The 25,958-nt window shown below is 38.4% G+C and overlaps 1 protein-coding gene across 1 annotated transcript; it reads right to left on the minus strand.

Moving 5' to 3' along the window:
• Positions 1-13,032: 13,032 nt before the first annotated feature.
• Positions 13,033-22,263, minus strand: MMGT1 (membrane magnesium transporter 1). The gene is made up of 4 exons (XM_068962972.1): positions 22,134-22,263; positions 17,752-17,804; positions 14,903-15,006; positions 13,033-13,292 (listed from the first exon to the last, which is right to left on the minus strand). Exons 1-4 carry the CDS (start codon positions 22,210-22,212, stop codon positions 13,133-13,135), a joined length of 396 nt encoding a protein of 131 aa, XP_068819073.1. The 5' UTR covers positions 22,213-22,263; the 3' UTR covers positions 13,033-13,132.
• Between the last annotated feature and the right edge of the window lie 3,695 nt (positions 22,264-25,958).

The raw sequence follows: 25,958 nt of genomic DNA on the forward strand, positions 1-25,958 counted from the left end.
TAAGGACAAAATTAAAAGCATTTGTTAAGAAGTGAATCTACCAGAAATCTATAGTGTATATTATTCCTAGTTGTGAAAAATCAGTATTCCTTGTAAGATCAAGACAGGGATGTCCATCACTTCTATTTAACACTGTACTCCAAGAATCCCTAGCTTACACCTTAAGATAATAAAAGATAGTAAGTTATTTGGCTAAACTCAAAGTAGTCTATAGACAAAGAGAATAGATATCAAGTCAACACATAAAAATTAATTGTGTATTAATTCTATAATTCTTCATATATAAGAATTAATTCTTAATATATAATAATTCTATAATTCTTCTATATAACAATAACAAGAAATTCAGGAAATATAAGTTTTTAAGACAACCTTAAAATCAACAAAATTATATAAAGAATATTAAAGATATATATAGGAATATATAGTAGGGGGATTCCCTGGTAGCTCAGCTGGTAAAGAATCCACCTGTAATGCAGGAGACCCCAATTTGATTCCTGGTTGGGAAGATCTACTGGAGAAGGGATACACTACTCACTCCAGTATTCTCAGGCTTCCCTAGTGGCTCAGCTGGTAAAGAATCTGCCTGCAATGCAGGAGACCCACCGTTCGATCCCTGGGTTGGGAAGATCCCTTAGAGAAGGGAATGGCTACCCGCTCTAGTATTCTGGCCTGGAGAATTCCTATAGTCCATGGAGTCGCAATGAGTCTGACACAACTGAGCCACTTTCACTTTCATGATATATAGGAGAGAGAATATGTGTATATGTGTATAGAATAAATATAACTAAACATGTCTAATACTGGTATGCAGACAATTATAAAATTTTATTGAAAGGTATCAGAGAAGACTTAAAGTGAGGTCTGTACCGTAGACAGGAAGACTCAGCATCCACTTCCTCCGTCCCTCAATTTAATGTATAAATCTAGCACAATAACAATCAAAGTTCTAACAGTTTTTCATGGAACTTTACAAGCTGATTTTAAAATCCATATGGAAAAATAAATACCCAAGACAAACACATAGAAGAACAAATTAGGGGGATCTGCCTTACTATCTCAAGACTACCTTTAGTAATAAAAACAGTGTGATACAGATGCAGAGGTACACGAATTGAACAATGATACAGAATAGCAGGGCCTAGAAATAGTGTCACACATATATGGGAATGTGATACATTTCAGAGGTATTATTACAGATTGCTGGAAAAAGAATAGACTTTCTTTTTGCAGCACATATTGGCAATGTATGTGAAGTGTAATGCAATTGGATCTCTTCCTCATACCATACTCCAAAAATTTCAGATTGACTAAGTATTTAAATATGAAAGAAAAAAATAAGACTTTAGAGGAATTTAGAGAAGAATATCTCTAAGACTTCCAAAATAGGAAAATATTTCTTAAAGAGGACACACAAAAAAAGGTCACTAAACATAACACTAAAGGTTGTTTCAATAGTACTGGCAATACTCTTTTTCTTAAGTTTGATGTGAGTTTACACAAGTCCCTTTAAGTTTCGGCTTACATATATGTTCCATACATTTTGTATGGACCAAATACTACATTATAAAATGCAAAAAGAACAGCACATAAACTAATGCAGAGAAAGAAGTGAGTACCCTTAACAACAAAGGAAGAAATAACCCAACTTTTGACAGAAATCTAGTCTTACTAGTGAACCTGTGGCTTAAAGAAAGTATTATAAAAGCTGGGTTAACATTAAAGAAAATCATAAAGACCAAAAATCCTAGCAAGCTGATATCTTTAATGGATATTTACTTCACCCCATGAGTGTAAAAATGGGTCAGTATTTGAAAGTCTATTCTTATAATTCACCATTTTAATAGGTAAAACAAGAAAAAACATGAATATCTCAATAAATGCCAAAATTGCATTTAACAAAATTCAAGATCCATTCCTGAATTTAAAAAATAATGATAACAAGGAATAAGATACAAGGGTAATGTACAAAAGTTAATTGTTTTCCTAAATACCAACAATAACTATTAGAATTTGAAATTTTAAAAATACCATTTATAATAGCACCAAAATAATGAAATACATATAAATCAAACAAAATATGTACAGGATCTCTATATGGGAAATTATAAGATCTATATAAATGCAGACAAAATGGAAGATTCAATATTATTAAGATATCAGTTCTTTCCAATGTGATCTATAGATTCAAAGCAATCCCAGTCAAAATCCCAGAAAATTATTTTGTAGATATCGACAAACTGATTCTAAAGATTAAAGGGAAAGATGAAAGATCCTGAATAGCCAATGTAATACAGAAAAATAAGAACAAAGATGGAGGACTCACACTACTTGATATCAAGGCTTAGTGTAAAGTTACAGTAATCAAGACAGTGTGGTAAAAGAGTAGACGTGTAGATTAACAGAACAGACAGCCCAGAAATAGACCCACACATATATAGTTGACCATTTTTGACTAAGGAGCAAAGGCAATTCAATGGAGAAAGCATAGTCTTTTCCACAAATGGTGTTGTAACAATTGGGTGTCCATATGGAAAAAGATGATCCTAGATACAAATCTTATATCTTTCACAAAAATTAGCTAGGAAGTAGTCATAGATCTAAATGTAAAATGAAAAACCATAAAACCTCTATAAGAAATCATAAGAGAAAAATCTAGATGGCTTTGAATTTGGAAATGAGCATTTAAACATAATACAAAAAACATGAGATAAGAAAGAGAAAATTGATAAGTTGGACTTTACTAAAATAAAATCTTCTCTATGACAGACACTATTATGAGACTGAAAAGACAAACCACGAACTGGGAAAAAATATTTGCAAAACACAACTCTGGAAAGGACTTGTATTCAAGATATGCAAAGAACTTTTAAAATGCAACAGTAAGAAAACAAACCTGATTTTTTAAATTAAGCAAAAGATCTAAACAGATACTTCACCAAAAGAGAAATACAGATAGCAAATAAACATGAAAGATGCTCAACATCTTGTGTCATTAGGGAAAACTGTAAATTAAAATGAGCATCACTGTACATCTATTACAATAGTTAAAATGCAAAACCTGACAATACCAATCACTGGTAAGGATGCAGAGTAACAGGAAGTCATTCACTGCTAATGGGAATGCAATATGGTAAGGCCACTTTGGAAGACAGCTTGGCTATTTCTTATAAAACTGAATATAATGTTACCATGTGATCCAGCAGTCATACACCTTGGTATGTACCCAATTAATTTGAAAAAGCAGGTCCACACAAAAACATGCGAGTGCTTATTCATAATCATCAGAAAATGGAGATATCTTGCAATAGGTGATGGATAAACTGTGGAACATCCATATAATGAACTATTATTCACAGATTTTAAAAATGAATTATCAAGCCACAGAGAGACATGAAGGAAACTTGAATACATATCACTAAGTAAAAGAAGCCAGTCTGAAAAGGCTACATACTATATAATTCCAATTATATGGCACTCTGGAAAAGGCAAAACCATGGAGACAGTAAAAAGATCCTAGTGAACAGGAGCTCAGGGGAAAGGAGAGGGTTGAACATGTGAAGCACAAGGGATTTTCAGGGTTGTGAATTTATCCTATATAATAATGTAATTGTAGATACATAAATTATGAATTTGTCAAAACTGACTGAACTCTAGATCACAAAAAGTGAACCTTGGTGTATATTTTTAAAAATCATTTAGGACAGGGGAGTCCAAGGATAGAATGCAGAAGGTGACAAAATAATCTAACTATACTACAAGTTCTTGAAACAAATGCATTAAAGAGTACGTGGGAAATGTGCTGACCTAAATAAATTTGGAAATGAGTGGACTCTGTAAAATGGCAAAAAATCCCTACACAATCACTGTGCTCTAGCTGAAAAAGTTGTTTCCCATGGGAAAACATGTTAACAATTCTGAAAACACTGCACATGTATATTGAAATTAAACAATTCAAGTAAGTGGGTAGCAGACAGTGGGAACCAGGTTTCTCAGTGTTGGAATGGTTTACAGATAAGCAAGAGGAGGAAGTTACAGTGATGTATGTGGTGATGGATCAAACATCAAAATGAACTTGTGTTTCACTTAATAGAAATACAGATGTTACCTATAGAAATATTTATACATATGTGTATAGGCACAGGTTAGTAACATATTTCCTTGCTCTTTCAGGTAGAAGGGTCTTGAAGTGACAAATTCCCAGTAGTAACTGAGCACAACCAGGGCCCAGACCTTGGTTTTTAAAACTATTCTCCAACAAAAAGAACCAGGTTCCTTGGAGTAAAAGGCTGACTCTAGGACTGGAGAAGGAAATGTGCAAGATGAACCCAGAGCATCTTGTAGTGCCAGAGGTAAGAAATACTGAGGCAAAAAATCCACAATAATGGGAGTGATGTCAAAGGGACCCAGGAATCAAATGAAAGAGCAACCAATGCCCATAACTGGAACAATTTCAACAACAGATTAAGTAGTATTGCATGGTAACCCAGAGTACAAAATAAATATCCATGAGCCCAAACTCACAAATAAAATACAGAATAAATTGATACGTGGGGGAGAAAAGATATCTCCTGTGCAGAAGAATTCCAAATAATTGATGTAGATACTCCGTCCTCAAGGAGGTGCAGCATAACTACCCACTTTCTAAGTCTGGACTATGTATAGCAACTTCCAAGACAGTATGGAAAGGGTAACTCTACCCTTTGATGGAGAAACTTGGCAAACACTGCTTTAGGTGATCAAAAATAACATCAACAGGGAGTTCCTTGGCAGTCCAGGGGTTAGGACTCTGCCCTTTCATGCCATGGCCTAGGTTCAATCCCTGGTTGGGGAACTAAGATCCCACAGGCTGCAGGCACAGGCAAAAAAAAAAAAAAATCAAGAGCGATAATTCAGATTAATAAATGTGTACCCTTGGTATGACAATGCCATACATAATCCAATTCTAATAACACTAAAAAAAATTGGACAAATCCAGATAGAGGAATATCATACAAATTACCTGAGTTTCCTAAAACTGTCAAGGTCACCAGAAATAAGGAAAGTCTAAAAACTGTCACAGCCAAGAGAAGCCTAAGACATCACAGCTAATATCCTGGATGGAATCCTAGACTATAAAAAGGACATTAGGTAAAAACTAAAGAAATCTGAATATTAACTCTGGTTAATAACAATGTACCCATATTGGTTCAAGGATTGTTACCAAATGTATCATGCTAACACTTTAACCAGTGGTGAAATTGAGGCAAGCTATGTGGGAATTTTCTGCACCATCTTTCCAAGTTTTCTATAAATCTAAAACAATTCTAAAAACTAAGGTTTGTTTAGAAAATACCATCTTTAAAAGGAGGTAGAAGGACTATTTAAGAGACACTAGAGGGACTTCTGAGTGGCCAATTGGTTAAGACTCTGTGCTTCCAATGCAGGGGGCACAGGTTCGATCCCTGTTGGAGAACTAAGAGCCCACAAGCTGGGCAGCACAGCAAAAAAAAAAAATAAATAAATGAGACTAGAGAGACAAATTTAAAAATGTAATTTGTGAACCTTGGTGGGGGCAGCTATAAAAGTCATTCTGGTGATACATGGGTAAATCTGAATATAGTATTAGACGGTTCATCATTTTCTAAGTGTGAGAATGGTATTGTGGTTAAATGAAACAATGTCTTCACTCTTATAGGAGAAGCCTGCTGACATATTTAGGAATGTCACAATGTCATGAAGTGTGATGATGAAGTCTGTAACTCACCACAAACAATTCAGGAGGGCTTTGAAAAAAGCACACTTGGAAAGAACAAAAGGAAAAGTAACAAAACATAAGAAATGGTGAGTCTAACTGAAAAGTATCTTGGCACTCATCAAACTATTCTTTCATATTTTAAGTTAAGTTCCTAAAATTTTAGGAAAAATAGCAATAGGATTTTAGAACTGAATAAAATGATACTAAAGTTCCTGGACATCACCAGATGGTCAACACTGAAATCAGATTGATTATATTCTTTGCAGCCAAAGATGGAGAAGCTCTATATAGTCAGCAAAAACAAGACCAGGAGCTGACTGTGGCTCAGATCATGAACTCCTTATTGCCAAATTCAGACTCAAATTGAAGAAAATAGGGAAAACCACTAGACCATTCAGGTATGACCTAAATCAAATCCCTTATGATTATACAGTGGAAGTAAGAAACAGATTTAAGGGCCTAGATCTGATAGATAGAGTGCCTGATGAACTATGGACAGAGGTTCATAACATTCTACAGGAAACAGGGAGCAAGACCATCCTCATGGAAAAGAAATGCAAAAAAGCAAAATGGCTGTCTGGGGAGGCCTTACAAATAGCTGTGAAAAGAAGAGAGGCGAAAAGCAAAGGAGAAAAGGAAAGATATAAGCATCTGAATGCAAAGTTCCAAAGAATAGCAAGGAGAGGTAAGAAAGCCTTCCTCAGCGATCAAGGCAAAGAAATAGAGGAAAACCACAGAATGGGAAAGACTAGAGATCTCTTCAAGAAAATTAGAGATACCAAGGGAACTTTTCATGCAAAGATGGGCTCAATAAAGGACAGAAATGGTATGGACCTAACAGAAGCAGAAGATATTAGGAAGAGGTGGCAAGAAAACAGAACTGTACAAAAGAGAGCTTCACGACCCAGATAATCACGATGGTGTGATCACTCACCTAGAGCCAGACATCCTGGAATATGCAGTCAGGTGGGCCTTAGAAAGCATCACTATGAACAAAGCTAGTGGAGGTGATGGAATTCCAGTTGAGCTATTTCAAATCCTGAAAGATAATGCTGTGAAAGTGCTGCACTCAATACGCCAGGAAATTTGGAAAACTCAGCAGTGGCCACAGGACTGGAAAAGTCAGTTTTCATTCCAATCCCAAAGAAAGGCAATGCCAAAGAATGCTCAAACTACCACACAATTGCACTCATCTCACATGCTAGGAAAGTAATGCTCAAAATTCTCCAAGCCAGGCTTCAGCAATATGTGAACCGTGAACTTCCAGATGTTCAAGCTAGTTTCAGAAAAGGCAGAGGAACCAGAGATCAAATTCCCAACATCCTCTGGATCATGGAAAAAGCAAGAGAGTTCCAGAAAAACATCTCTTTCTGCTTTATTGACTATGCCAAAGCCTTTGACTGTGTGCATCACAATAAACTGTGGAAAATTCTGAAAGAGATGGGAATACCAGACCACCTGACCTGCCTCTTGAGAAACCTATATGCAGGTCAGGAAACAACAGTTAGAACTGGACATGGAACAACAGACTGGTTCCAAATAGGAAAAAGGAGTACGTCAAGGCTGTATATTGTCACCCTGCTTATTTAACTTCTATGCAGAGTACATCATGAGAAACGCTGGGCTGGAGGAAGCACAAGCTGGAATCAAGATTGCTGGGAGAAATATCAATAACCTCAGATATGCAGATGACACCACCCTTATGGCAGAAAGTGAAGAGGAGCTAAAAAGCCTCTTGATGAAAGTGAAAGAGGAGAGTGAAAAAGTTGGCTTAAAGCTCAACAGTCAGAAAACGAAGATCATGGCATCTGGTCCCATCACTTCATGGGAAATAGATGGGGAAACAGTGGAAACAGTGTCAGACTTTATTTTGGGGGGCTCCAAAATCACTGCAGATGGTGACTGCAGCCATGAAATTAAAAGACACTTACTCCTTGGAAGGAAAGTTATGACCAACCTAGATAGCATATTCAAAAGCAGAGACATTACTTTGCCAACAAAGGTACATCTAGTCAAGACTATGGTTTTTCCAGTAGTCATGTATGGATATGAGTTGGACTGTGAAGAAACCTGAGCGCCGAAGAATTGATGCTTTTGAACTGTGTTGTTGGAGAAGACTCTCGAGAGTCCCTTGGACTGCAAGGAGATCCAACCAGTCCATTCTGAAGGAGATCAGTCCTGGGATTTCTTTGGAAGGACTGATGCTAAAGCTGAAACTCCAGTACTTTGGCCACGTCATGTGAAGAGTTAACTCATTGGAAAAGACTCTGATGCTGGGAGGGACTGGGGGCAGGAGGAGAAGGGGACGACAGAGGATGAGATGGCTGGATGGCATCACAGACTCGATGGACCTGAGTTTGAGTGAACTCTGGGAGTTGGTGATGGACAGGGAGGCCTGGCGTGCTGCAATTCGTGGGGTCGCAAAGAGTCGGACATGACTGGGTGACTGAACTGAACTGAAAGTTTTTCTAGAAATATAAAAATTCAAGAATAACTAGGAAAATATGCTGAAATTAATAATAATGTGATATATATTAGTGAAGCCTAATATGAAAATGTATAACAACTTAAAGTAATTAAAAGACTGGTAAGTTTTGGAAAAGAATGTAGAGTTCAGAAACAAATCTAAATATATATGGAAACAATATACAAGGGATGGTTTTTCAAATCAATGTGGAAAAAGTCAATAAATAGGGTTGGGACAACCAGACAGCTATTTGGAAAAGAACAATGTTGAATCCTTAGTTTACTCTTTACACCTAAATTCCAATGAATCAAAGATTTAAAAGTTAAAAAAAAACTTTAAAATACTGAAAAAATATATGAAATTTATTCTTAAATGTAAAGGCCTTTCTAAATCAAGGCACAAATCCCAGAAGCCGTAAAGACTGGTAAGTTTAACTACATAAATAAATAAAACTCAGGAAAATATTCTTAAACATAAGACAATAGACCAATTTTCTTAGCATACAAAAGGCTCATACAAACTAATAAAAACAAATCGAATCAAAAACAGAACAGGACCACAGTTCACAGAAAATGAAATATAAGTAACCAATAAACATGAAAATGTGTTCCATCTCCTTCATTAAAATGCATTACAACTTCATTAAGATGCAAAGTACCATTTATTCACTTTCAGATGATCAAATTTTAAAAAGCTGAGTGCCCAGTATTGGTAAGGGCCTCATAAATAATTATCCTTATACATTTTATGTGGAAATATAATTAGGCAGATTTCTGGAGATCAGTTTGGCAATACCAACTGACCTGAAAATGAAAACTATCCTTTGACCCAGCAATTCTATTACTAGGAATTAACCTTGTTAGGTTAAACTCATTATATGTACAAGTAAATTCATCACAATATGGTTTATCAACAGTAAAATACTGCCAACAACCTGGAAGTCTATATGTTTTAACATTTATAACATAATATATAGTAGAATACCACACAGTCATTAAAAAGAATGAGGTATTTCTATATATACAGATACAGAAAGATCTTATAAGACACAGCAAAAAAAAGCAAGGTACAGATTGTATACAGTCTGATTCCATTAATGTAAAAAAACTTTTTATTTATATACTTGCTGGCAAATTATTTTTTTTCCTGAAAGAATATACAAGACACTTAAAGCTAGTTACCTTTGGAGAGAGGTTATTAGGAGCAGGAAGAAAGGGAGCAAGTTTTAATCTCATACCTTTCTGTACCATCTGATTTTTTTTGCCATGTGCATATATTCTTTTTCTTTTTAAAAGAATACTTGATTAGTAGGTTATTTTGAGATATTTCTATGTAGATTTGAATAGTAATAGTGCTATCTTTCAAACTACTGCAGATAAGTGCCATGCTTTTAGAATCAGAACTTCCTCTTGGATTAAACTTTAGATTTGCCCCTTGATGCTTTAATCATAATGATTTCCTGTTAAGTATAAATTGCCATTTCTGTAATAGCAGTTTGGCTATATAACAAATTTGTACTGGAATGATTAGACACTGCTACTTGAAGACCAATCTTCTTGTACTCCAAAGGGTATTTGATAATTCATAAATACAAATATAAATGAGATTACACATTCTGTTTCAACTCTACAAGAGCATAAAATTGCAGTAAGACTTTACATGTATAATGAAAAGTAAAGTATCCATTGAATCTAGTAAAAGCATCACACTGGGAAAAATACAGTTGTTAAAATTAAATCTTACATTTTTCTGGGGACAGAGAAGCAGAAGAAAATGAGATTAAAAGTAAAACATACAAACAAACAAACAAAACAACAAAAAAAAACCACTACCAAAAACAGGGTGAGACAATCATTTATTTATTGGACAGGGCAAGATCATTTAAAGAGAGGAAACATATCCAAAAGAATGTGTTCAGCTTGGTGTTACAGGCATTGATGCTCACAACAAACAACACTACTCAATACATCATGGAAAACAGGCCACATACAACCAGGGGATGCTGTCATGCCACTCAAAAATAAGCCACAATGCTCAGGAAACAATCATTAGGTAGTTACAGAGCTTCACAGCCTCCAATTCGCCGACCTGCATTTTCTGCAGCTGGGCCACTAGGCCATAGCATTCGGCTGCTTCCCTGATTAAGTGAGCCTTCCTATATTCTAGAGAGCCTTCAACAGTACACACTTCTGAACGTCACTGAAATCATAGTCAGCTGCAGGCTTAATTTGCTCACATCACTACATTTTTGGCTACCTTAGTACTGCCTCATACCATTACAAAAAACTTCTGAACTTAATCTATTTAGGACTGTTATGATGCATCCAAATCACCCCAATCCTATGGTACATACTTTAAAAAGATAGCATAAATTCACTGGAGGAAATTAAAAATTTGGGAAGCTCACCTGACCAGAGGTATACAAGCTCCTAGCAAAATTAGACATGACTGAAGTCTGCTATGTCAATTACTTGCCATATTATTTGGCATCATTTTTAGCAAGACTTTCCTAAGCAGGCAAAGATTTCAATATCCATTCTAGAGACTAGACAAACAATTTTATTAACATATCATGAATGCTTGGTTCTGGAAAAAAAAAAAAAAAACCTATTCAGCATCCGACTGACTGAGAAACTTGTTAGGAATCTGACCTTGCCTCCTTACATCTACTGATTCTTACCAACCACCTCCTTTCAGAGAATTCACAGTTCTTAACATGAGAAGTTCTCACTCCACATAGAACTAAACAATATTTGGGAAGCCAGCCACGAAAGATCAGATACTATGGGAATCCATATTCAATGACCAGAAGAGACAAACCTATACAGACAGAAAGATTAGTTGCTCAGGGTTGGGAGGCACTGGGAGGAAAGGACAGGTGACTACTAAAGGGTACAGGGTTTCTTTCTGGGGTGACAGCAACATTCTCAAATTGACTGTGATCATGGTTGCATGACTTTGCAAATATATTATAAAACCACTGAATTATACCCTTTAGATGGGTGAATAGTAAGGTACGTGATTTATATCTTAATAAATTTATTATAAAAACATACTAGGAAAGGAAGACAGGCCTCAAAAGAGAAGAAAACAACAGGCTCTTGCAAATCAAGTCATACCTAAGGAAACGGTAGACAGGCACGAAGGAAGGAGCTTGTTTCTCGTACACTACTTTGATTTATATGACCACTTTAACTCCTGACTTCACATTTTAAACTCATTTCTAAATTATTTTCGATTTCTAACTTTGTTCTCCTTAGAGAGCAGAGTCAGTGTTCCACAGATAGACTGGGTTAGCAAAACAAAACTAAACAATGATTAAAAACCCAATGACAAAATAATCTTGTACTTTGGGCTGTGTGTTACCAGGCAGAACAGCTGAGGTTCACTACTAGCAGAAAAAAAGCCATCAAGGATAAGGGCATCTTATGATTCTTGCCTAAAGCACATTTCCTTTTTAAATTTAAATTCCCTTTACACCTATACAATTCAACAAAAGCAACCTTCTCTACCAAGAAATGTTAAGCTTCCAGCAGATCAAAGAGCTAGCCAAATTTCCCTAAAATTGTTATTTCTAAAAAAATTCTAGTCTGTACCCTCATCCTCACCTTCAGCAACATAAAATGAAGACAGAAAACTCCAAGTCTGTTACAAATTGGAAGCTACGACCTTAATTTTTAAATTAAAAGATATTAGTTCCAAATATTTAGAACATATTTGGCCCAATTTCATTGAAATCTACCTTTAATAAGGTTTCCTTTATTCTTACTAATTCACTGCTGCTAAGTTGCTTCAGTCATGTCTGACTCTGTGCGACCCCATAGACGGCAGCCCACCAGGCTCCCCCATCCCTGGGATTCTCTAGGCAAGAATACTGGAGTGGGTTGCCATTTCCTTCTCCAATGCATGAAAGTGAAAAGTCAAAGTGAAGTCGCTCAGTCGTGTCCGACTCTTCGCAACCCCATGGACTGCAGCCTACCAGGCTCCTCGGTCCATGGGATTTTCCAGGCAAGAGTACTGGAGTGGGGTGCCATTGCCTTCTCCAACCAATTCACTAGTTTAGTATGCAATAAAATAACAGAGGCTTTGAATAAGTTAAACTGGCTAGTAACAACTAATTAGTTTTCTTCAGTGATCACTGTTCTACATAGGCAGGATAATTAATTCACAGATAGTCTTTCTGGTCTATCTTCAACTATCCTTACACTACATAATCAATTAGGGACATCTTTTTACAGATATATGAAGAGAACACAGGTAGCTCTACGTAAGTTGAGTTTGTTAAATCTATTTGTTATGACAAGGGATTTCTGACACAAAAATTGCTCACTGCACACTGAACCCTGGAGAAGTGATGAAACAAGACAGCTGATGTTAGGAGGTATATGGGAGTGGGGTAGGGTGAGAAGTCATGGATAAATTAAAAACTGGCAAGTATCTGCTGAAGCAGAGCCACTTTTTAGGGGGCATAAGAAAAACTGATAAGTCATCATTTTGGTCTCTTTAGAGAAATCTATTTGTTGTTAAGAACTTAAGACCATTTACTACCATTCATGCTGCAAAATGCAGTAGTCACACTATTTCCAAAAGGATCCTAGAAACTGTAGTGCAAAAGAAATCTAAGAAAATAAATAATTACAAAACCATCAACATTTTTCAAAGAAATGTGCTCAAAACAGTGACTTTTACAAAAAATGTGAATTTGTTTTAAATGAAAAAAGAATTCTCTCTATGAAAGATCAAAGACTCATTTCACAGATAACTTATACTGCATTAATGACTTGATTAACAGTGTACAAATAAGAGTCGTGGACTTTTTTAATTAGGTCTGAGCGATCAATATAAATACTGATGGGGGAGTGTTTTGTATCCCAAACTCCAATATTCCAGCTTTGTGTCCTGTCCTGTTATTATAATTTGTAAAAATCTTAACGACGCAGTGATTCAAGTTTTCGTAACTTCAATGATGTGTTAGAGGACAATGCATCTTGGTTTGAAGAATTTGTTGTATCCGAAGGCCGGAACAGTACTCGACCACGATGATTAAATACATAAAATGATGGGTGATTCCTTAGTGTGTCAAATGTCCTTAAAAAAAGAAAAGCATCAATTTTAGATAAACCTTAATAAAAGCCTATTTGAAAATAAGTAGGCTTCTAATAAATTATGAATTTGCTATGGGTTGTATTTTTAACTAAGTTTAAATCCATAAAATTAGACTATAATTGGTAATCATACTGTATTCACTTTTTGCCTGTACAATGAAAATAAGAAACCTGGAAAAGCAACATAATACCCTTGAAAATTTTTAATTCAGGCATTCCTTCCAGGATAACTATGAAAACAAATAATCACTCAACTTTAATCACCTCTGTGAATCTACCACTAGCCCACACCAAATAGTCCTTAAAAAAAAAAAAACAGTACATAGATTGTACCTTTGATTATTCTCACTTGATCTGTCTTCCAAGAATCAAGTACAATGAAAGATTCCTTTCGGCCCTTCTGTACCCACTGTTGTCCAAACCTGTATATTTTGCTGCCATGTACTAAATTCATGTATTTTGCTACCACCTACTTAATGCCATTCTGTTTTACTGCTTTCTTTCTTGGCCCCTCGCCTGTGATTCCTGGTAGACTCTTTGTAAGAACAGTAGTGGGTGGTGATAGTGGAGTATTCTTTTCTTCTTTCCAGAGAGATATATGTAGTCTAAAAAAAGTTCACAAACACTGAAGTGTACAGCTTTTGGTGTTGATTTGTTTTTAAATATTAATTTCCTGGAAGGAAAGAGAACTCTTCTTTTGATAAAAACTCAAACCTCAAAGTCAGCCCACCTAAAAATCCAAGTATACCCCCACATAAAAGGGAAGCCTGACATGTGACTATATGAAATGTAAATTTAAAAGTAAAAGTAAAAAGGGAGTGAATTTCCTGTAACACATAAATATGTACTGTGAATTCTTCTAGGGAAATACTGTGTTAAAATTTGTAGGATCAAGAATGTCGGTAAAGTCCAGAAATTGAATTGAACAAAGCTAAAGGATGATTCTATGAAAGTAAGCAATATAGAAAAGTAAAGCAAGCAAAGCTCATGAAAATAGCTTAGAAGTAGTATAGGAGGAAAAAACAAAGCAGAATAACAAATATACTTTAGTCCGAGGATAGAAAAGGGCCTGAGAGCAGAGTTTATGTCACAGACTAGGTTCAAGGGATAGAGGAAACATAAAACCCCTTAATCTTCCAAAGACTAAGCTGGGACAAGAGGATAAAAAGTGGAAAAAGGGAGGGAGGGAGGGCAAGAGAAGGAAAAGAGAAAGGAGACAGGGAAGCAAAGTGGTGAGGGGTGGAGGAGGGGGTAGAGGAGAGGGAAGAAGGGAAGGAAAGAAGGAAAACATTCCTGAGGGAATATCTTCCTTATATATCTATTTTCATCCATCTATCCAACCAACAAACAAGTAATTTTAAGCAACCATAATATAACATCTTATTCTAATGTCAACAGTCTGTCATTCAACTTCCATTTTTCCTGTCAAATGAAACACTGACTCAATTTTTTTACCTCATTACTCATACAAACTGCATGACCAAAATGTAAAAACAAAACCAACTTTTATATACCAGAAAACATAATTTTAAACTATGTAAATGAAGCAAAACCCCCATGAAATTAAATGTCTATGAAAAGGAAAAGACTTACTTATTTTTTAGTTCTGAAGTGGCATCCATGTCTTTAAACTCCCCTGCAATATGAACTATACCATAACAGGTAACTGCAAAGGCCAGAAGTGTCTGAAGAACTATCTGCGAGTATAAAGATTAAGATTACTCAACAACAAACAAATATTATGAAAATTTACAATTTTCTCTCCGTTTCTAGCCTCTATCAGGTATTTCTCCCAGATGCTATCAAGGAATCAATTCTCACTTTAAATGATTTGGACTCAAACACAATAGTATCTTCTATAAGTTCTGTGGATCAGCTGCAACAACATGTCTGGGTTCTGCTCAAATAGCAAAACAGGTACTGAGCCATTCAGAACTCGGTTATCAACTATGACCAACTTCTAAGAGCAACTATAAATGTTTTAATGTATTAGTGTTAAATAACACAGAGAATTTTAAAAAAAAAAAACACCCCTTACCCACTGCCGCTGCTGCTGCTGCTGCTAGGTCGTTTCAGTCGTGTCTGACTCTGTGTGACCCCATAGACGGCAGCCCACCAGGCTCCCCCACCCCTGGGATTCTCCAGGCAAGAATACTGGAGTGGGTTGCCATTTCCTTCTCCAGTGCATGAAAGTGAAAAGTCAAAGTGAAGTCGCTCAGTTATGTCCGACTCTGTGCGACCCCATAGACGGCAGCCCACCAGGCTCCTCCATCCATGGGATTTTCCAAGCAAGAGTACTAGAGTGGGTTGCCATTGCCTTCTCTGCCCTTACCCACTACCCAGCTTAAAAAAGAGAACATTACCAGTTCCTTTCAAGGCCCAGGTATCCCTCTCCAGTTATATCCCTCACCCTCCCTGCCCCAATCGCGTATTAATCAGTTCCTTGCTTTTACTTATTTTACCAGCTCTATGTGTACATCTAAAACATACATTGCTTACTTTTTCCCATTTGAGCTTTTTTTTCTTTTGGTGAGATTCCTCCCTATTGTGGTATATAGTTATTACAGTCCATTCATTTTCACTGTATTTCATTACATGAAATTCCCACAATTTATTTATCCACTGTTGATAGCTATGTGAGCTCTTTCCTGTCTGTAACTTTTACAAAGTCAGGATGGATATCTTTGTGTATGTCTCCTAACACAAGGGAATGCAATCACAGGCGTGAGAGTATACACAAATTCAACTTTATTAGGTAATACCAAACTGCTTTCCAAAGAGGTTGTGCAAGCATGTAAGCAAAAATTTGCAGTGTTTGATATTAACCAACATGGGATTACAGGCATATTTTATTTTCCTGATTGTAATTATCTGTATTTATCAAATTTTTCCATTTGTAAACAGAAGAAAATTATTTTAAACAGATATAAATGAGTGCATATACACATGTGCATGTGTATGTATGTGTGTATGCATCTACCACAAAAACAAAGGTAACAAAAGAATGAATTAATAGTCACATTTACCATATCTTGAATTACAGACAAAGTCAAAATTAGCCACAAGCTATTACTCTAAATTTTCTAAATCAAAATCTAATGTCATATATTATGCTGGTTTACATCCCCATCATCAGTGTACTAAGACCTATTTCATACAATGCAATCATAGACATCATTAACAAGGATGTGGTAATTCTGAGCTGTCATGAAAATATGTCAAGATAAATCAATTAAAAAGCTAGTTTTAAAAGTACACAGATATAAACACAGTAACTTTTTTAAAAGAAAAATTCTGTGTGTTTTGGTTACATAAAACTATATACACACAAACAATGTTGTTTATGCATAGAAGAAAACTAAACAAACTGTTGGGAACCGAAGTAGAACTGTGAGCAATGGGTCAGTATTTTTTTTTAATATATGGGGTCAATTTTACTTTTGACACTTACTGTTTGATTCTACAAAGAACTTACTACTTTTGTACTTTAAAAATCCAAGAAAGATCAAAAAAAGGTCGGGGGGAGGGATTCCCTGGCAGTACAGTGGTTAGGACTTTGCACTTCCACTGCAGAAGGCATAGGTTTGATGCCTGGTCAGGGAACTAAGATCCTCGCAAGCCACAAGGCATGGCCAAAAAAAAAAATCCAGTAAAGATAAAAAACTGTGAGTGAAGTTCACATACTATGGCAACTTTAAAAAAAGAAGCACTTCTTATTTTTTAAAATCTTTATCACCTCTGTGTATGCCCCTAAACAATGTTTTGTTAGTTTTACTTGTTTTTAAATTTTATATATAAAAGAAACTTTTCTAAAAAATATAAGATTTTTAAAAAGGGGGGACTTCCCTGGTGGTCCAGTGGTTAAGACTCCATGCTTCCACTGCCGGGGACACAGGTTCAATCCCTGGTCAGGGAACTAAGATTCTGCATGCCTCGAGGTGCAGCCAAAAAAAGATAAAGTCAAATAATCAACTTGTTAAGTTCATCTCAGACTATGGACAGAGCAACTTCTAGAAAGACTATTTAAACTAAGTTCTAGGGACTTCCCCCATGGTCCAGTGTTTAGCACAATTCCATTCCAGGGGCCTGGTTTCATCCATGGTTGGGAAACTAAGATCCCACAGGCTGCGTGGCACAGCCAAAAAAATAAATAAACCAAGTTCTAGAAACCAAACAGAAATATTTTGTTTCTACATCTTTGGGCTTTATAATGAGTGACAAAAAGTATATAACAGATGTTATTTCATGTCTGGAAAATTAAGAGAATAAAAAATAAAAAATTTTTTAAAATACATTTTAAGCTATGTGGCTAATTTTTAAACTGTATATAAATATATATTTTTATTGAAGTATAGCTGATTTACAATGTTGTGTTAGTTTCAGGTATACAACAAAGTGATTTGGTTATATATATTTCAATGGAATATAAATGACCAACTTACATCTATTGGCAGTGATTCATCTTCCTTTTCTGTTAATCGCATGTAAGAACGATCTATAAACCAGAAGCACACCATTAAGGAAAACTGTAGCCCATTTTTCTTAAAATGCAAGCAAATCAATATACCAAAGAAGCAACTGACATATGCTAAAAGAAACAACGCTAATCCTGGATTCCTCAAAAACCTCTATCTTCTAAGGCAGTCAGTCTGATCTTGAACTATTTTATTCCCATAGTGACCTGCTTTCTCATCCTATAAAACGGAAGAGTGAAAAGTGAGCAAACATAAGGAAGAAATACCTAAACAACTTTTCTTTCATTATTACAGGAAAACTAGAATTCTCTTAAATTCTTTCACTAACTGATCAAAGAAATCACAATTATTTAAAAATTAAGTCTACAGAAAAATCTCAACTCTAAAATAGCACTACCATTACATAATATCGACAAAGTAATATTGCTATGGAAATGTTTTTCTCAAGAGAATATGCTGGGGCAGCACCGGAATTGGAGTAATTCCTGTACATCAATTTCTGCTTCTATGATTCAATTATAATTCTGCTACTGCCTTAGCCTCAGGAGGCAGAAGGGTATGAAGGAAAAGGATCAAGGTTTGGAAGTTGAAAAGCCTGGATCATAATACCAGCTCTTCACTTTATCATAATCTCATTCAATGTGAAAGACACTCTCGTGGACTGTATCATGTATCTCAATCTCAGAGTGTTACAATGTAGGAGGGAGAGGGGGAATGTGCCTGAGAATATAGTAACCTTTCACTGCCTAGGTTTCTGCATCAGTAAAATGGGAATAATATGAGAATCAAAGGAGATACAGGATAGGCGTTCTGCCAAAATAAAGTTCATCACAGCAAAGATGAGCATGCCACAGCACCATAGGGTGCTACCTGCTGCCACAATCTGACAAGATACAATTAGCCTCAATGGTAATACTGGTCTCTTTCCAACATGAGCATTGTAAAGAGGTCCTACTGCAGTGATAAATGCCACAAGGCATTCTCATCTCACATAAAAACACAAAATCCTAATTCTAGAGGAACCTAGCAGTCTCTACTTAGTATGTGTTGTGCTTAGTCACTCAGTTGTCTTAGACTCTTTGTGATCCCATGGACTACTGCCCGCCAGGATCCTCTGTCCTTAGGGATTCTCCAGGCAAGAATACTGGAGTGGGTTGCCATGCCCTCCTCCAGGGGACCTTCCCAACTCAGGGATCAAAGCCAGGTCTCCCGCATTGCAGGTGGATTCTTTACCAACTGAGCCACCAAGGAAGCCCTCTACTTAATATACCATGCTTAAAAATTCAAATTGTGAGTAAGCATGCACTCACTGACTCTTAAAAGAGAATGTGTTTAGAGACATTTCTGAAGTTTTATCTCACAAGTTTCATCACAAGGACAAGTGTAAAAGAAAAATTAAACCAATGGCAAAGTAGGTTTTGGCTAACTTCCTACTGTCTAATTCCCAGCTACCTCTCTTTGCTTGAAGCCTAATCTGACTCTAACCCTACCTTAGTAGGACATTCCTCATCTGTAAAATGAAAGGGTTGGACTTCTGTCATCTGTTTCCTTGCTCTGCTGCTGCTGCTGCTAAGTCACTTCAGTCGTGTCTGACACTGTGTGACCCCATAAGACGGCAGCCCACCGGGCTCCCCCGTCCCTGGGATTCTCCAGGCAAGAATACTGGAGTGGGTTGCCATTTCCTTCTCCAATGCATGAAAGTGAAAAGTGAAAGTGAAGTCACTCAGTCGTGTCCGACTGTTTGCGACCCCATGGACTGCAGCGTACCAGGCTCCCCCATCCATGGGATTTTCCAGGCAAGAGTACTGGAGTGGGGTGCCATTGCCTTTTCCGGTCTCCTTGCTCTAGGACTGTAATATTTTACAGCTGAAGTCTATAGTAGAAAATGACACAGTACCACTGTATCCTAATCTCCTCTAGGGCAGCACTTCTCAAATGAATGTGCATACAATCACCTGGGGATCTTATTAAAATGCAGATTCAGATTCCACAGATCTGAGGTGGGGTCTGAGTTTCTGCATTTCTGACAAGGTCCCAGATGATTTCCAAGATGTTGGCCTATTGACCACACTTATCAGCAAGGCTCTAGGTACCTCTTAACCCCTTCCCCCACCTCCAAAGAACAACTGCTCCCATCTCCATGTATCTTTACTTTTAGCATCTATATCACTTTATGGTGACTGCTGCTTGAATCACTTGTTTCTCCATTTGACTTTGAACTCCCTCAGGACATCACTGCACCTTCTAGCACCTAAGCACATCGCAATTTCAACCAATTACTCAAGACTGAATTTTACCAAGCAATGTAGCACATAGGCTCTAGAATCAAACTGCTTGTATTTGAAGCCCAGCCTTCTCATTTATCATCTTTGTAATTTTGTGCAAGTTTCCTAGCAGCATGGCTCAATTTCTTCATCTTTCAAAGGTGATTTAATAATAATATCTATTCTTGCCTGGAGAATCCCATGGACAGAGAAGCCTGGTAGGCTACAGTCCACGGGGTTGCAAAGAGTCAGACACGACTGAGCGACTTCACTTCACTTCACAGGGATTTTGGAAGGATTGAATTACACAATACACATAAAGTATTTAGTTCAGTGCCTGGCACATGGTAAGCTATTATTATTGTCATCATTAAAGACAGGAGTTTTGCAGAAACTGTCACAGAGAAAGGAGCCTGGGAAAACATGAGGACTAAATGTAATGTGATATCCTGGATTGATTCTTGGAATAGAAAGAAGACATTAATGGGAAAACTGGTGAAATCCAAATAAAAGCTAGGCTGCACTTAATAGTAATATACCAATGTCAGTTTCCTAGTTGTGATATCATCCCATAGTAATGTAAGATGTTACCAATGAGGGAAACTGGGTGAGAATACAGTAACTATTTGCACTATCTTTGTAACCTTTCTGTAAATCTAAACTTTCAAAATAAATTTTTAAAAAATTAAAGCTGAATTTCTGTCAAGACAAATTTGTCATAATACATGTATCTAAAAATGTAATTTTAATAATTTGATCATTTTAATTACCGTATACATAATACATAGAATGAAAGATTTTATCTTGAAAACTGGAGCTTTGAAGGAATTCACATTTCATTTTCCACTTTATTCCTGAAGATGGAAAGTAATCTAGCAAATAAAGGAAAAAAGTTCAACTCTGAATTTCCCCCCTTCGTTCAACAAATTTATTGAGTAACTACTATAGGGAACATTTATGCTGAGCACTGAGATTACAGCAATGAACAAATATACATCGCCCCTGCCCTCATGGGCTCTACAGTTTACAAAAGAGATCAGAAAATTTTTCCTGTAAAGGGTCAGATAATAAATATTTTAGCCTTTGCAGGCTTTACTATCTCCGTTGCAACTATTCAACTTTGCCCTTAGCCAGAAAATACCTAAACGGGCATGACTGTGTGCCAATAAAACCGATGGACACTGAAACGTGGATTTTATATAACTGTCATGGATCATAAAATGATATTCTTTTGCTTCCCCCCCCCAACAAATTAAAACTCTAAAAACATTCTTAGCTAACTGCAAAAACAAGAGGGAGGCTGCATTTGGCCCACATGCTAGAGTTTGCTAACCCTTGGTCTAGGAGAGAAGGAAGACCTCAAAACAGATCAACCGTCTCATTGCACGGCATCCTCTGCTGGAGTCTGTTTCTTCTTGACAATACAATCTATATGTATGATAAAGTACTTTTACTTTGCTTTTTTCTTAAACTTCCCAATCACTCTTTGACATAGAAAGGGCAAGAATTAAAATCCACCTCAATGAAGCATCAGAGAAGGGATATGATATGCCCAAGGTCACAGATTTAGCGGTAAAGCAAGTTTTTAAGAACCAGCCCTCCAGTCTCCCAGCCCGGTGCTCTTTGCCCCATATCACAGTGCCTCCCAGAGGCAAGTGGTCACCTAACTTCCCAGTCCTCCTGGAAAACCCAGGAGTGCCCAAGACGCTGTCCACCTAGTTGTCATGGAACCATGAGCATCCGAGGTCCTCGACCTGACACTTTACCAGCCCCGCGACGGATCTGACAACACTTGTCCCAAATTCCCGGAAAGGCTCCCTTTCTGCCCACCCCGCAGCCCACCGATCCCCTCTCCCCAACATCCCCTTCCAACCCTGCTATAATCCCAGTTGCCCCACTCTCCTCAAACTCAAGACTCCAAGCTTTCCACCGGGGAGCCCCGCACCGCTTCTCACAGTCACCCCAAACTCTAAGGTCTCAAATGACCGTTTCTGGGCCACTCGGTCCGACACTCCTTCTTGGGTGCGCCCACACGCCGCCCGCAGAGTCCCGCATGGGAGCTGTCCCTGTCCCCCAGGCACTTACGCTGCGCAGCGGAAAAGGCCGCGTGGGCTAGGGCAAAGAGGCCGATGCCCACCAGCCCCTTCCATAGCGACGGCGCCATGACTCCGAAAGAGCAGCCCAACAAAAGAAGCGAAGAGCGGCAGAGCCTTTCCTTCCTCCACCGGCGGGTGTCCGCGCAGCGCAGAAAGATGACGTCACTGAACCCCTGGGCGCGAAGCGTCTCAGAGGTGGAAAAACAGAATAGCCGTGAGAAAGCGGAAACGGGAATGCTGGGAAGAAGGGGGAAAAGACAAGGAAAAAGGTCCAGGAATGCTGAAGAGCCGGGCCTGCGCCGCGCTGCCGCTCTCGGAGAGGCGGGGCTGCGTGGAGAGCGTAGAAGAAGAAGCGCAGGCGGATCAATGGGGAAGTGGAGACGAAGGTGCCAGCAAATGAGCGCGGGCCGCGGGGCAGGGGGCGTGGCCTGCGGAGAGGCGGGGGCGGGGCCTATGGAGAGTTCCGGGTAGGGCAGAGGGACAGTGGACTCTGCAGGAGGTAGTTAGAGGCTGTCGGTGCCAGATCCCTATGTCTTGGCCGGGGATTTTTGTTTGTTTTGCTTTTCCCTCAAGCTGTGCTCTTTGTTTTCTGTTGATCTTTCTTGTACTTCAGCGTACTGGGAACTGGCATTACGGAAGGAGGCACTAGTGTGAAAGCGAGGGAGCTAGTGGGGATGTAGAGGAAAACCACCCAGGATTTGGAGGCCCTGAACACGTGGCAAGCGGGGTACACTCAGTAAAAGTTAGTCCCCTTCTCCTTACTTGTAAGTGGTCTATGTGAAAGATTCACGCCCAAAGGGGTGTAGCGCCGTGGGAGTGTTTTGTCACTAAGGGGACCATTTCACATTGTGTGTGCCTAGTCGCTCAGTCGTGTCCGACTCTTTGCGACCCCATGGACTGTAGCCCGCCGGGCTCCTCTGTCCATGGGGATTCTCCAGGGAAGAATACTGGAGTGGGTTGCCATGCCCTCTTCCGGGGTATCTTCCCGACCCAGGGATTGAATCCTGGTCTCCCCCATTGCAGGCAGATTCTTTACGGTCTAAGCCACCAAGAAAGCTCAGTCTTCTGTCCATGGGGATTCTCCAGGCGAGGATACTAGAGTGGGTTGCCATGCCCTCCTCCAGGGAATCTTCCCAACCCAGGGATCGAACCCATGTCTCCCGCATTGCCGGCGAATTCTCTACCATCTGAGCCACCAGGGAAGCTCACATTTCACATTAGGTTGAAATAAAAAGGGAGGAATAAAAGGATGATAACAATACTGGCTCATCTTCTCTCTATCTCTCTGATCAGAATAAAATATACTCTCTCGATTTGTATCTTTGTCTTCATCCCCTAAAATGTAGACATTTCACATTGACCTCTTTACGTTCTATTCTCCTTTGGTCAGCTCACCTATACCTCCCCACTGCTTTCAGCCATTGTCAATATTAGTGATTCCAAATTGACAGCTGTAACTCAAATGTCTCTCCTAAGCTCCAGACTTGCATTTCCAACTCCTTGCTGATCATTTATTTCTATCACATGGCACTTAAAACTTAATATAGCCAAAATAGAATTCATTCCTTTTCCCAAACTCCCATCAACTCCTCCCTTGCCACCTGACTGGCTGGTGCAATGTTGTAAACTGCATATCACAGGGTAAATGCAAAGTATGATGATCACCATGCTTTCCCTTTAACGTTGTCAGAATTCTACATTTTAGCTACTCAATTTACTCATCTCACTTGCTATTAGAGGCCTATCCTGGCCACGCTTTTAAATTTGCATTCTTCCCATTCCTGAGGCCCCTCAACTGCTCTATTTTCATGTCACCTTCTAAGATACACTATAATTTACCTATTTATTATGTTTCTTTTGTTTACTATCTCTCTTTGCCCAGAAATGTAAGTTCCAAGAGGGCAGAGATTTGTATCTATACCTAGAACATTGCCTGTCACATGGTAGGCATTCAGTGTTTACTGAAAGAATGAATGAATTGTGGGAAAGTGGACAGGGTGTATCCTCCTTAGAAATGATCTCTATAGAGTGTCCTTCTGTTATTTTGAATTGGGTTCAAAAATCCCTCTGGACTTGTACACACACTTACATTTTGATAACATTTTGATGATAAGCATTTTCTGATATACTTGAGTTTCCTCAAAGCTAAAAAAAAGTAAAAATTAAGGAAGATATCCAGGAGTCATCAGTTCAGTTCAGTTCAGTTGCTCAGTCGTGTCCAACTCTTTGCGACCCCATGAATACCAGCACGCCAGGCCTCCCTGTCCATCACCAGCTCCCGGAGTTCATTCAGACTCACATCCATCGAGTCAGTGATGCCATCCAGCCATCTCATCCTCTGTCGTCCCCTTCTCCTCCTGCCCCCAATCCCTCCCAGCATCAAAGTCTTTTCCAATGAGTCAACTTCGCATGAGGTGGCCAAAGTACTGGAGTTTCAGCTTTAGCATCATTCCTTCCAAAGAAATCCCAGGGTTGATCTCCTTCAGAATGGACTGGTTGGATCTCCTTGCAGTCCAAGGGACTCTCAAGAGTCTTCTCCAACACCACACTTCAAAAGCATCAATTCTTCGGCACTCAGCTTTCTTTATGGTCCAACTCTCACATCCATACATGACCACTGGAAAAACCATAGCCTTGACTAGATGGACCTTTGTTGGCAAAGTAATGTCTCTGCTTTTGAATATGCTATCTAGGATGGTCATAACTTTCCTTCCAAGGAGTAAGCGTCTTTTAATTTCATGGCTGCAGCCACCATCTGCAGTGATTTTGGAGCCCCCCAAAATAAAGTCTGACACTGTTTCCACTGTTTCCCCATCTATTTCTCATGAAGTGATGGGACTGGATGCCATGATCTTCGTTTTCTGAATGTTGAGCTTTAAGCCAACTTTTTCACTCTCCTCTTTCACTTTCATCAAGAGGCTTTTTAGTTCCTCTTAGATTTCCTCAAATTTACCTATATAGCTTTTGTCCTGATCCCATTTCCCAAACATTTAATTATAGTCATTATTTTTCTCTGGCCCTCACCCGTTTCGTCATCTCTAAGCCAAGAGTTGACAGAGTACTTGATCAATGTCAAGTATGGTATATTATATTTTTTACAAATGTTCAGTTCAGTTGCTCAGTCATGTCCAACTCTTTGTGACCCCATGGACTGCAGCACACTGGGCCTCCCCGTCCATCACCAACTCCAGGAGTCTACTCAAACTCATGTCTGTCGTGTTGGTGATGCCATTCAACCATCTCCTCTGTCATCCCTTTCTCCTCCTGCCCTCAATCTTTCCCAGAATCAGGGTCTTTTCCAATGAGTCGGTTCTTCATATCAGGTAGCCAAAGTATTGGAGTTTCAGCTTCAGCATCAGTCCTTTCAGTGAATATTCAGGACTGATTTTCTTTAGCATGGACTGGTTTGATCTCCTTGCAATCCAAGGGACTCTCAAGAGTCTTCTCCAACACCACAGCTTAAAAGCATCAATTCTTCGGCACTCAGCTTTCTTTATAGTCCAACTCTCACATCCATACATGACTACTGGAAAAACCATAGCTTGACTAGACAGACCTTTGTTGGCAAAGTAATGTCTCTGCTTTTGAATATGCTATCTAGGTTGGTCATAGCTTTTCTTCCAAGGAGCAAACGTCTTTTAATTTCATGGCTGCAGTCACCATCTGCAGTGATTTTGGAGCCCCCCAAAATGAAGTCTGTCACTGTTTCCATTTTTCCCCCATCTATTTGCCATGAAGTGATGTGACCAGATGCCATGATCTTCGTTTTTGGTCTATTGGGTTTTAAGCCAACTTTTTCACTCTTCTCTTTCAC

Source organism: Capricornis sumatraensis, chromosome X (assembly GCF_032405125.1).
Source record: "Capricornis sumatraensis isolate serow.1 chromosome X, serow.2, whole genome shotgun sequence".
Classification (NCBI taxonomy): domain Eukaryota; kingdom Metazoa; phylum Chordata; class Mammalia; order Artiodactyla; family Bovidae; genus Capricornis; species Capricornis sumatraensis.